The following is a 13,318-nucleotide window of genomic DNA, read 5'->3' as shown; positions in this document are numbered from 1 at the left end:
ACAGAGTGTCGTTCCATTTAATATGAAGTTCTAAAAGAGGCGAAGCTGATCTACAATAATGAAAGTTTTATCAGTGTCTACCTTTATGGGGGAGGTTGACTACAAGGGTCAAGAGGGTTCTTTTTGAATGACAGAAATGTTTTATATCTTGTTTGTAGTTGTAGTTATAGCGGCATATTCTTTTGTCAAAACTCAGAACTACAAACTTAAAGTGGGCACATTTTTTATTGCATGAATAGCATACTCCAATGAAGTTTAAAAAAGGGATATAGGTTATGGATTGGCCAACTAAGTCACTGAATCTAACCCTAGTAAACGCAGGTTGAAGTCGCATACAGCTTCATCAACACTAAACACACATACAAATATTTACATTATGTAAGAGCCATTGATTGTGCTATTTAGTACTAGAAATAGTAGTCAGGGGAATGTCCTGTAAAACCTCCCCGTTGAGTATGAATGAGTTTAGTATTTGAGTCTTCCAAGATGAATGTATCGAGCGTAGTCATATATAGATTCTTCAAGGAATACAATTCCTTGAAGTCTGCTGACTTCTAATATGGTAGCTAAGCATGAAATCTGGTACCTGAGATTGAACTCTGAGTGACCCCTAAAAAGGCAACAACTCCACATCCTGGATTTGGGGGATGGCCTGTACAATTCTGAGCAGGCAGTATTCACATAAACTAAGAGAATGGTGCAGAATATGTGAATGGGAGCCCCGATGTTGTGCAAAGATCGCTCCCCTTTTCAGTACTCTGGAAAATATTCAGATTAACTACCCTGATTTTCAGTTAGAAGAATATAGTTCCCTTATCCATGGCACCCGCTCTTTTATGCCTATCAACACCTCACCTCCCTTCTTTTGGTACTGATTTCTTTCTTTCTTTTTTTAAGTAGGCTCCACACCCAACATGGGGCTTGAACTCACAACCTCCAGATCAAAAGTCACATGCTCTGCAGACTGAGACAACCAGGTGTCCCTTGGTACTGATTTCTTTGAGAAATCATTTTCCCTCTTTCCATGCTTTCTTTTGTGAATATCAATTAAGAGGCCCCTGACCAGGAAAGCCCCCTGACCCCCTGGGGTTGGCCTAGCAGAATCACATGCCCATCAGACTTTCCTGGGACCTGAAGGGTGACTATAGCATTCGAGGATGGGCCATTTTATTTTCTTTCTTTTATTTTTAATTTTTTTAATGTTTATTTATTTTTGACAGACACACACACACACACACACACACACACACACAGTGTGAGTGGGGGAGGGGCAGAGAGAGAGGGAGACACGGAATCTGAAGCAGCCTCCAGGCTCAGCACAGAGCCTGACTTGGGGCTCAAACCCACAAACCACGAGATCATGACCAGAGCTGAAATCGGACACCTAACCGACTGAGTCACCCAGGCGCCCCAAGGATAGCCCATTTTAAAGTACACGTTAACGGTTCTGATGACGGAGCTGGGAACTTTCCCTTATTTTTTCCTGCCCAGGTTCCTGATGCTCTCCTGGTTTCTGGCCTTGTTCAGGCTCAGGTATTTTAGCTTTTTTTGTGAACTGCCCCCGTCCTTCCATTCACTTCCTTTTTTGCCAAGTCAGCCAGAGTTAGTTTCTGTTGCTTGCCATACAACCCAGTTGATGTAACACAAAAGTGAAAAATCCAAAGAAAGCAGCCAAAGCAGCAGCTTGGTTAAATCTTGGCTTGGATGCGGGAGACTTGGCTTCCAGTCCTCACTCCCCTACTTATTAGGAGCTCTTGTGTTTGGGCAGGCCATCGCTCAGCATCAGTTGGCTCATCTTCAGAATGTTCCGTTAGTAGTCCTTGACTGCCTTGTGTGCCAGGCAAAGACAATCACAATGCAGTTTCATGGGTTTTTGAAAAATATTTACGTCTCGTAGGATTTTTGAAAGAATCACATGAAATGAAGTTCTATGAGAATATTTTATCAGATATAAGATATTATCTAAATAAATAAAAACCTTTTCTTGCTGAGTATCTTAGAAATTACCTGTGGTCTGGCCCCCTCGGGGTAATCTGTTACTCTTTCCACAGGTAATTTAGTTGTTGGACCTGATGTGGTCATCTTGTTGATGTTGTACATGTGACCAATCAGTGCCTAAGACTTGTAAATCAGGCAATTACATAAAATCTCTCTGTTGGCAAAATAAAATCTTTTCTGAAATCAGTTCAGAAATCTACAGTACTCCTCTCTATTAACTTTCCAATAATTATTTTATAAAAATCACATACACACAAAAATCCAACTCTTCTGTCCTTCTGCATGTGCCTGTGAGGCTCTTATTTTGATATTAGGGCACAGTGGCCGACTTTTGGCAAAGTGACTTGAGGATATAATTAACAGCTGACATACACTCTGCTTCCTGGACTCTTGATTTCTCTGGGAACATATTTAGAGCTGGGCAATAATGACCTATATGCACAACTGGATATATTCTATTCTTAAATCTCTGGAAATATCCAAGTCAATGTGAAACGTACAAATGCAGGTCACTAAGCCTGAGTTTTAAGGACAGAAACAAATCATTTAAGATGATCAAAACTGTCATTCAACCCAATATTAAGGAATTCGCTCCAAATGACAAGCTATCTTGATTCGAGACATGGAGACATTTGCACACACCTGTACACACACATGTACACAGGCACACAAATGAAACCAACCAATAACGTGCTGGAAAGGAAAACACTGCTATGAACATAGTTACCATAGTTCAGGTTTCAGATTCAGGTTCTATGCAGGGTTCTGTTTCCACTAATCCCTCTCTCCCTTTAGAGCTAAAACAATACAGCCCTGAAGTCACAGAATTTTTGTTGTGGAAGGATGGTTGGAAGTCATCTAGTCATATCCACCACTCAGTGCTAGCGCCCCCTCTGGAGATCCCCCAAAGGCGGTCAGTGTCTCATTTGGAGAGAGGCAGTGCTGCATAGCGGTTGAGCGTACAAGCTTTGGGGCAGAGACATGTCTGGGTTATCCAGGCTTCAGCAGTGACCTGGGGTAAGTACCTTAACCTCAATTTCTTCATCTGTAAACAGTGAGTGATAATAGTACCAGTTTCACAGGGCTACTGTGAGGCTTGAATGGGCTAATCAGAGTGTTGGCACATAGTAAGGACTTAGCATATAAGTGCTCAACAAAATGATAGCTGGCACTGAGTACTATTAGTACTAGAGGGGCCCATTCCAAATTTAAAACAGCTGTAGCTGCTATGAATGTCAAAACTGGCTGCCTGCTACTCCCTCCGTGGATCCTAGTCTGCCCTGCAGAACTTAACCGGAAGTCCCTGATTCAACACCAACAGGGAAGGCAATGCTCACCGCCCAGGCGCATCCCGTTACCAAGCAGAATACACACAGCTTCATGGACGGCTCCTCATGTGACCCTTCGTAACCCATGCCCTCTTCCCCGGACATGCTTCAGGCTCTTGGAGTCCCTTTAAAAGTGGCACTTGTTTGGCTTTGTTTACAATTAAGGCTACCCTACTGACTATCTTAACAGAAAAGCTCCGTCCAAGAGGGGTGGGATGAGGTGGGTGGGTCACCTAACGGCCTTATATTGTGGTTAATTACAGCCCAGAAGCCAGCGTTAAGAGTCTGCCAATGAAGGAATCAGTCAGCCAGCCTTTTACCAGCTGTGCACCATCTGGCATTTCAGTTTCCTCCCCTGTGAAATAAGGGGTCTAACAGTACCTACTTAACTGAGTAACTGTGAGGATTCATTGAGGTCCTACTTTCTCTACTCCCAGTCTCTCCTGACCCCTCTTCCAGTCCAACTTTAATGCCCACCAGTCCATCGCAACTGCTCCCATCAAGGTTATAAAGGATTCTCATACAGTCATACCCACGGTCAAGCCCTGGCCTCATCTTTCTTGACCACCTAGCAATACATGACGTAGCAGATCATGCCTTCACTGTCTGAACACTTTCTTCACTTGTCCTACAGAACATCACCTGCTCCTGGCTTCCTTCACTTCTCTGGCTGCTCTTTCACAGTCACCTTTGCTGGTTCCGTCCCTTCCTCTTGAGCTCTACTCGTTCCTAGTCTCTTTTGCTGGATCCGTCTGCTCTTGTCGATCTCTAGATGCTCTAGAGTTCCAGGTCAGGCCCCTTCAGTATCTACACTCACTCCCAGGTAATTTCACCCAGTGCAATACTGTGGATAAGAGTATGAACAGTGCACACAGACCACCTGGGTGAGTCCCAGCTCCATAACTTACAAGTTGTGTTATGGAGGCAAGTGATCTAACCTCTCTGTGTCTCAGTTTCCTCATCCATAAAATGGGGGGTAATTTCCTGAAGTTGTCACAAAGATCAAATTAGTTAATACAGGTAAAGTGCTTGGCATATAGAAAGCATTTTATGCATGTTAACTATTATTCAGTTTTGTGGCTTGATCTATCACAAATATACTGGTGAGTCCTGAATGTATATCCCTAGTACCCACCATTCCCCTGAACTCTAGTCCTTTATATCCAAACACCTACCTGACATGCCCATGTTGATGCCATGTAAGATCTCAAGGTTCATATACGTGAACCTGAACCCCGATCCCATACCATCTCCTTACCTGCCTTCCCCTAGTTGCCCACCCCACTAACAACCATCACTGTTCACCCTACTGCTCACACGAAAACCTTAGCACCATCACCTCCTCTCCTTTCTCCTCATCCAACTTCCAGCAAATCGTCTTGTTCAACTTTCAAAACACATCCAGAATCTGACCCCGTCTAACTACTTCCACCACTGCCAGGTGAACCATTATTTCTTGCACATGCAGCCACAATACCGCCTACATGGTGCCACTGTTTCCCTCTCTGCTCCCGTACCATCTATTCTCTCTCTACCCGGGAGCCAGGGCGGTCTTTAAAAATGCAAATCACATGTTGCTCCCCTGCACAAAACTCTCCAATGACTTCCTGTCAACACTTGGAATAAACTCTAAGCTCTCATTTCCTAGCAAGGTTCTGTATGACCTGCCTTTGTCTACCTCTTGGCCTCGTCTCCGCCCACTCTCTCCCTGCCTGCTCTACTCCAGCCACACTATCTGTGGTGTGTCTGTCCAACTTCACACACACGCTTCTGTCTCAGCGCCTTCGTACCTGCAGCTCTCTCTGGCTGGAATGTTCTTTTCTCACATCTTCATACGCCCCTTCCTCTTCCCTTTGCAAACTCTGCTCAAACGTTCCTTCTTAGAGAGGTCTTCTCATCTCAGTCTACCTTGTCTTAAAAAACACCACCTCCCCCACTCCTGCCCCATTGCTATCTGCCCTTTTTCCTACTTTTCTTCATAGCACTTAACACATCTGACAATACATGCTTATTTGTTTGTCTGTCATGCCTACTAGAATGTCAGTTCCCCAGGGGTCACGACATTGTTTTGTTCACTGCGGTATCCACAGCAACTGGGATCCACAGCAATCCTAGTATCTGGGGCACAGCAAGTGCTCAATAAATATGTATTTTTTAATACATGAAGAAATGAATAGTGCTTGAGACACAGCAAACAGCTATAAATTTGTGATGTCAATTTTAGAAGTTACAAAAATGTTTAACAGAAAAGTCAACATTCTTTAGTGACACTCCTTAAGATACCAAAATATAACGCATCATATTTCCACTTAGTTTCAACATATACACATTATATTGTACTTACTTGGAGTTTCTTCTAAAATTTCTTGGAACTTGGTTCTCTCATAATCCACCAACTGGCGTTGAAGATGTGGTCTAAGACTCCTAATTGTAAAATTGACCATGTCCATTTTCATGAGGTCCAGGACATGAAATATTTGTCTAAAAATTTTAGAGTGAAAATAGTTAAAGAGGTGATTAAGAAATTAAGCTGAAATTCATTAACTGCAATCTATTTTACAGGCTGGAAAATATAAACATCCCCCAAATGGTTTTGAAATTCCAACTGCCATTGGCAAGGCCACTTTTCATAGAAGGCATTACACATGCATCCCAAATTTATTCTTCACAGATCTCAAGAGTATTTGCTTTAGCAAATACAATACCTCCAGCTGATCCATTACACCCAGCAGTGAACTGGTAGACAGTAGAAAGCATAAGCAATGAGTCTTAACAATGAGACAAAGATTCAAGAAGGAATTTTCACTGGAAAGCCCTAAACTTTTAAGGAGTCTGTACATAGTGTACTTGGTTTTTCCTCCTAAGGGAACGTGGGTGGGGTGGGGAGAAAAGAAGAAAAAGGACAGGGAAGTAAGGCACAGGGGAAAAATACTTCAGTTTCGAATTGGGCACGCCTGGGCTCAAATGCAGCATTGCAACTGACCAGCTCTGTGGCCAGGCATAAGTTACTCAATCTCTCCGTGCAAGTTTCCTCATCTGTGCAAGAAGAGACAAGATCAGTCTTGGAGGGATGTTGTAGAGAGTCGATGAGATTATGAACGCATCATGGAGGGAACAGTGGTCCCCAGTAGGTGCTCGATAGATGACCAAGATGAAGACCACAGATGGGATACCACACGTGGGTAATAAGGTAACTCAGAGCATGGATTCTGCAAATGAAGAGTCACTGTATGCCAGAGCTGAACACAACTCTACGGACACATACAGCCCATTTCACCGATGGAGTAAAGTGTGACTTTGAGAGGTTATCGACTTGCCCCAGTTAGTAACGGAAGTTACCTGCTCTACGCATACCAGTTTCCTCCTCCTACCTTTCCAATACTATTACATAAAACTTAATTTTCAACGTGGCTGTATTCACAAAAAAAAAAAAAAAAAAAAAAAGGTGGGGGTGGGGGGAGTTCCTCTCATTGGTGAAAACTATTATAGACTCCTCTTTCCTCTGGGATCACAAAGAAGTTATTGTTTATACAGCCAGAATTAGACCCTTACAATTTTAAAGTATACCTCATTTCCTCAGGGAAGCAGTGGCAGAAATGGTTAGGTGACCACCAAAGGTCTGTGCTCTTTTTCCACAGTATATATTTGTGGCTAGGGAAATGTATTTCCAGACAGCAACCACGTTTCCCAGGCCTCCTTCAAACTAGGTGGGACCACAGGACTGGTTACAGTCAGTGGAATCTGTCTCTTCTGGGCTGAAGAGGTTGAACACTGGGTATGCCTTCCCCGATCTCTTTCCCATTCACTAGCTGAATGTACAGGACTCCAAGGGGCCTTGGGCAACAGTGGGATCAAGGATAGAAGGAACCTGGGTCCCCAAATAACATGTGGAAAGCTGCCTGACCAAGAACCCCTGCTTCAGACTGTGACATGAGAAACTTATACTGGTTAAATCACCAAGAGTTCAGGGGTTATGTGTCATAGCAGCTACCATTACCCTAACTCATAAAGACCTCTTCCTAGATCCTTGACCGGATTAGGTCCCTCTGCTAGAAGCTCTGTTAATCCCCTGTACATCCCCTCCCATAGCACTTACCACAATTGCAATTCCTTGTCCGAGGTCTGTTTTCCCACTGGACTGTAAACTCCCTGGTCAGAGACAGTATCTGTCTTTTTCCTCACTGCATCTCCAGGGCCCCCCACAGACCAACTAACAACTTTGTTAGGTCATTCTATCTGAAAATTCTATGTTCAGGGCAAATGACTGACTTGCTCCTTGCTTCTCTGGTTTCTTCTAGGGTCAAGGATTCCTTTGGAAGACCAGAAATTATTCTGTGTTCCTCAATTCCCACACTTCCCTTTTGTTTTTTTTCAACGTTTTTTTAAATTTTTTTTTTATTTTTGGGACAGAGAGAGACAGAGCATGAACGGGGGAGGGGCAGAGAGAGAGGGAGACACAGAATCGGAAACAGGCTCCAGGCTCCGAGCCATCAGCCCAGAGCCTGACGCGGGGCTCGAACTCACGGACCGCGAGATCGTGACCTGGCTGAAGTCGGACGCTTAACCGACTGCGCCACCCAGGCGCCCCTCCACACTTCCCTTTTGAATGAACTGAGAGGTACTCTCAGAAAATGCAAGCCGTGAGCACCTGTCTGGCTCAATCGGTTAAGCGTCTGACTTAGGCTCAGGACATGATCTCACAGTTTGTGGGTTCAAGCCCTGGGTTGGGCTCTGCGTTGATAGCTCGGAGCCTGGAGCCTGCTTTGGATTCTCTGTCTCCCCCTCTCTCTCCCCGTCTTGTGCTCGCTCTCTCAAAAATAAATAAACAAATAAACAAACAAACAAAAAGAAAGAAAATGCAAGCAGGGAAAGTGCTAACCTCAGCACCTCCACGATGTCGTTGGTAGCCTTCAGCTCTCTGATGTCGTCATCTCGCACAGGAGCACAGAGCTTTCCCATGATACTGATGACATAGTTGGCCAGGCCTTGGATGTCAACAGCACTGTGCTCAGCCTGCTGCCTGATTAGGTCTGTGTCTAAAACTTCACAGATCTGGTTGCGAAGCCGGTTGCCACCAGGAGTCAGAAAAGAAAGGAGAATCTACACAGGGAAAGGAAAGAAAAGTTACCGGCATTCTTACGTGAATAAGGGTTGTCATTTTTTATTTCAGTGTCTAGAAGACCAAGCTCCTTGTCCATATTTTAATGCCCTGGGTGCCACAGAAGTCTACACTGACTGGTGGTGGGTCAGAGGAGCACTCCAGTGTCTCAAATCTAAAAAGAAAGCTCTACCTTCTGCATTAAAGCCCCCCTCCAACTTGCCACTACTCATGGGAAGTTACTGAAACTACCAGAATGAGAGCAACTGGCAAGGAAGCAGTATTACTGAAATAACTTCAAAAAGTTTACAAATAAACCACGTAAGGAAGGAATAAGTTGCAGATCATGGCTCCAAAGAACCGTTTAAAAAAGAGCAAATCGGGGCGCCTGGGTGGCGCAGTCGGTTAAGCGTCCGACTTCAGCCAGGTCACGATCTCGCGGTCCGTGAGTTCGAGCCCCGCGTCAGGCTCTGGGCTGATGGCTCGGAGCCTGGAGCCTGTTTCCGATTCTGTGTCTCCCTCTCTCTCTGCCCCTCCCCCGTTCATGCTCTGTCTCTCTCTGTCCCAAAAATAAATAAAAAAAACGTTGAAAAAAAAAATAAAAAATAATAAAAAAAAAAAAAAGAGCAAATGAGGGGCGCCTGGGTGGCTCACTTGGTTAAGTGTCCAACTTTGGCTCAGGTTATGATTTCACTCTCATGGCTCGTGGGTTCGAGCCCTGCATCAGGCTCTGTGCTGACAGCTCGGAACCTGGAGCCTGGAGTCTGCTTCGGATTCTGTGCCTCCCTCTCTCTCTGCCCCTCTCCTACTCGCACTCTGCCTCTCTCTCTCTCAAAAATAAATAAACATTAAAAAAAAAATTAAAGAAGAGCAGATGGAAACACCCCATGGGCTACGTTAGTATATTTTACGTATAAGATATTTGTTATATATTCCTCAGGCAACCTATCCTGAGTATTCACCACACAGCAGACACTGTGCTTACACACACAGCACATGGTTAGGAGGACGGGCTCTGAGCCCGAGCACTTCGATTCCAATCCCTCTCCATCCCTCAAAGCTGGGTAACCGTGGGCAAGTGAGGGAACTCAGCTCCTTTTTATTCAGTAAGAGTAACAGTGGTAACTACCTCACAGCATTATGGTAACGATAAATGAATAATCTAGCGTATGGTATAGAGCAAGGGCTTCGTGAATGTTCACTAAAACTCCGCCCTATCATTTAATTCTTACAATTCTCAGAACGCTAAGACTGAAGGATTGGAAAGCTGTTGCTAAACCCATTGCTAAACCAGGTTTCTGGCTCCTGAGTCTGTGCTCTTGACTTGCTGTGACCAACCACTCTGTGTGCTAAGCGTCACCCTGCGCTCGCTCCTTCCACCGCCGGAGTTCCCTTGCCTCCACCCCACCCCGGGAAGTGCACTTTGGAAAACACCCTTCCAGTGACCGGACTTACTCAGTTTTCCAAAAAGAATCTCCAGCACCCTTTGAAGGACGCAAAAACAGTCTTCGGGGAAAAGAATTACTAATTAATACAGACAACATCAACTTGCCTCTCTGATTTCTTCAAACAGTTTGATGGCATGTTCATACTCCGGAGGCTCGGCATTCAGTTCTGACTGCAAGACGTCCCAGAAGGCCTGGTGGACAATGTGCTTCACTCGACTGGCCAAGCTACAGGAAGGAAATGAATTGTTTTTAAAAATAAGCACTATTTTTCCTGATTATGAAAGAAATGTGCTCATTGTAGAAATCTTACAAAATTAAGAAAAAAAAAAAACACCAGAGAATAAAAACGGCCCATAATCTCATTTTAATCTTTTGACATATTTCCCTTGTTCAATGGATGTTTTTATATAGTTGAGAATAATCTATAGGTATAGTATACACTTGTGTCATTTAATATCCTGTCCTAGGAGTTTCCCCTCGACTTTAAAAATGCCTTCTTGCTACAGCTTTCAGTAAGTTCTTAAAATCGTACCTTAAGGAGATGCCATAACTTGCCCAGCTGCTCTTTGGATCTTTAGACGTGTTCTAGATTTTTGGTCTGAGCTATGGAAAAGTTGCTCTTTCCTCAACAGCTAAAGTTTCATTGCACGGAATAGAACAGGTTGGCCCCAAGGAGACATGCATGGGACAGGCTGCCAACCGCAGCTTAGATGTCCCATTTAAAGTTAGCCAGACCACACTGCTGGAATAGGAACCTTCCCAGGAAGAGCTCACAATAGAATAGGTGGCCACTTTGCCTCACCCCTTATGTCACTGCACTAACATAGGTGCACATTTAAATACACATCCCTACTGAACTCCTACACCATTTGGCAACAGTTTTAGGAAAATCACATATTTCCCTGCACTGTACTTACTTAGGTGTCTCCATCCTCTACGTAGGGCACACATCTCTCCCAGGCAGAGGCCGTAACTTCTTCTAAGTACCTGCCACTGTACCTAGCACGGTACCTGGCATACAGTGAGTGTTTGATGAAGGCATGATAAATGAATTAATAACTTCATAGTTATGCACATGTCCTTATTTTTCCTTTTTAGAGTACAAATAGTTAAACATACAATAATGCCATGAGACATTAAAATCAGCTTTCTGAGGAGTGTGAGTTAAAATTGCTTCCATAACTGCAAATGCTATATTCTACTCAGCAACTTTAAATGTTAAAACTTATTCTAGTTTCCTGACTAGATTTACTCAGCATAAATGCTATTTCTAGTGTTGACCCTCCTGAGCAACTTCAGAACAATGAGAAAGGCAAACACTGCTGGGATGGACTTTCACTCTTGACTTTACCAGCCTTATGTACGTGGCTTGAATGGATCAACCAAGGAAGAGCTATAACTTTATAGCTCCTGCAGGGACATCAGAGTTTAAATGTAAGGTTTCCTAAAGGCTGAAAGATATTTTTCAGCTTTTTAATTTTCTGGAGGATGATGGGGTGGGGGGGGGGGAGGGGAATGAGATCAATCAAATCATTTACAAGCATTCTTGCTAAGTATCAGAAATCAGACATATTTTGCCAAGTCTTTTCCCCCAAAGACAACATTTAGTAGAATATGAGAGTCAGCCACATTTTAAAAGGTAACAACTTGGCCATTTGTAAAAAGCCATCTGAAAAATCAACAGCTCATAACATGCTATTTTATTTTTAAATAAAGTTAGTTGTCCTAAGTTTGCATTTCGCTTTCCTTGCTCACATTTTCCAGCTAAGGCAGAAAAGGAAGGAGAGAGGTATTCCTATTTCCCAGAGTATCAAAATCCTTATGGTCCAGGCGCTCGGATGCCCATGAGCACGCATTTGAAGCGTTTTAGTCCCCATCACGTCCTTGGGGAATGTGAGGCTCAGAAATGGTCTCAGCAGAGCCAGGATTCAAATCCAGAGTCTGCCTGATCCTCAACTGCTTTTGCTATGGCCTGTATTCACAGCTTTTGAATTTAAAGCACAAATACTCCCACATTGTAAACTTCAAGCATTCATTTTTATTAGTCAGTCAATAAATGTTTATATGACATCCGATATGTGCCAGGCCCTGTTTTGGGTGCTGCGGTTACTGTAGTAAAAAAGAAAGTTGTCTGTTCTCAAAAAGCTTATCTGTTAGCAGGGACAGAAAGACAAAAACAAAACACATTAAAAATGAATAAGGCAATTTCAGAACCATGAGGAAGACAGAGTAAGACAGTGTGGTACACAGTGATAGAGAGGGTGCTGCCTTCACCGGGAGGTTGAAGAACGCTTCCCTAGCACAGTGACCTTTCAGTTGAGACTTGAATGAGGAGAAAAAAAGCAGCCAGTGCAAATCTAGGGGAACAACATTAAAAAAGAAGGAAGAAGAAGGACAAAGTTCCTGGGACAGGATCAAGCCAGTATACTCCGAGGTCAGCAAGGAAGACAGTTTGGCAGAAATGCAGCAGGCAGGAGGGGCAGGAGTAAAAGACGTGGTCAGGAAGTGGAGCCTTGCTGCCATACTTTCTGCCAAACATATGGGTTTGTAGAAGTTTGGGTTTCTTATTCTAAGTGCAATAGAAAACCACTGAAGGATTTTAAGCAAAGAAATGACCTTCTCTGATTAACCCTTCAGAATGATCACTCTGGCTACTGTGTGAATGGAGAGGATGGACTATGGGGGGCTAAGGACGGAGACAGGGCAACCAATTAGGACTGAAAGAGTAGAGGTCAGACAACGATGGTGGCCTGACCATCGTTAGCAGTAGAGCTGGTATGAAGGATTGTGGTGAAATGCAGTTACCATGGAAAACCAAACAGATATACCTATTTTGGCCAGTAATCTTAAAAAATATTAGTGATTATTATGAATAATGTCCTCAGGAGCAGGACTACAAACAATCTGGATTTTAAAGAAGGAAAGTTGTTACGTTTCCTATTTTTCCTGCTTTAAAACAAATAAGCATAAAACCTCTAAATAGAATCAAATATGACATGTTGTCTTAACTGATAGAAGGAATGCCTCTGGATTTATAAATGATACTGTGAGGTTGAAGATTTAATGCCATTATTCATGAGCTAACTTTGCCTCTAAAGATGACTTACCTGTAGTTATGGCCTCAAGCCTTTTCTCTTCTCTGTCCCAGGGGATTTATGAGCCAACAAAGTCAGAGAGGTTGAGGTAGGATATAGGGTGTGGCTCTTACTAAAGGTCCCCGGGTTTTGGGGAGGGGGCGGGGACTGAGGTTAACCAGGGATGCCCATGTAGTTGTGATTCCTACCACCAGACGCTTCTGGATCACCTGTTCTTAGCACTTTGGCAGCTCAGCTACATTGATTTATCTTTTACAACCTGAATATCAGTTTTTAATAAGCCAATCTGCAAACATTTCTTGAGTACGTACTGTATGTCAGGCATTCTGCTAGGCAATGGGGATAGAGCCC

At 43.6% G+C, this 13,318-nt stretch overlaps 1 protein-coding gene and 1 long non-coding RNA gene across 2 annotated transcripts in view; both read right to left on the bottom strand.

Annotated features, from left to right (window-relative positions):
* The window catches only part of TCP11L2 (t-complex 11 like 2), a 41,892-nt gene that overhangs the window by 16,628 nt on the left and 11,946 nt on the right, over window positions 1-13,318 (bottom strand). Inside the window, exons 4-6 of the mRNA XM_060656546.3 lie at window positions 9,977-10,097; window positions 8,206-8,426; window positions 5,671-5,807 (exon numbers count right to left, since the gene is read on the bottom strand). Coding sequence (XP_060512529.2) covers window positions 5,671-5,807; window positions 8,206-8,426; window positions 9,977-10,097 — 479 coding nt within the window. The remainder of the gene's footprint in view (window positions 1-5,670; window positions 5,808-8,205; window positions 8,427-9,976; window positions 10,098-13,318) is intronic.
* LOC132693841 (uncharacterized) lies at window positions 6,534-8,197 on the bottom strand. Its single transcript, XR_009616995.3, has 2 exons — window positions 7,922-8,197; window positions 6,534-7,679 (listed from the first exon to the last, which is right to left on the bottom strand). It is a non-coding gene; the product is annotated as an uncharacterized LOC132693841 (long non-coding RNA).

Source organism: Panthera onca, chromosome B4 (assembly GCF_046562875.1).
Source record: "Panthera onca isolate mPanOnc1 chromosome B4, mPanOnc1 haplotype 2, whole genome shotgun sequence".
In the NCBI taxonomy this organism is placed as follows: domain Eukaryota; kingdom Metazoa; phylum Chordata; class Mammalia; order Carnivora; family Felidae; genus Panthera; species Panthera onca.
The sequence above is the reverse complement of the archived record's forward strand: the minus strand, read 5'-3'. Positions and strand labels throughout refer to the sequence as shown.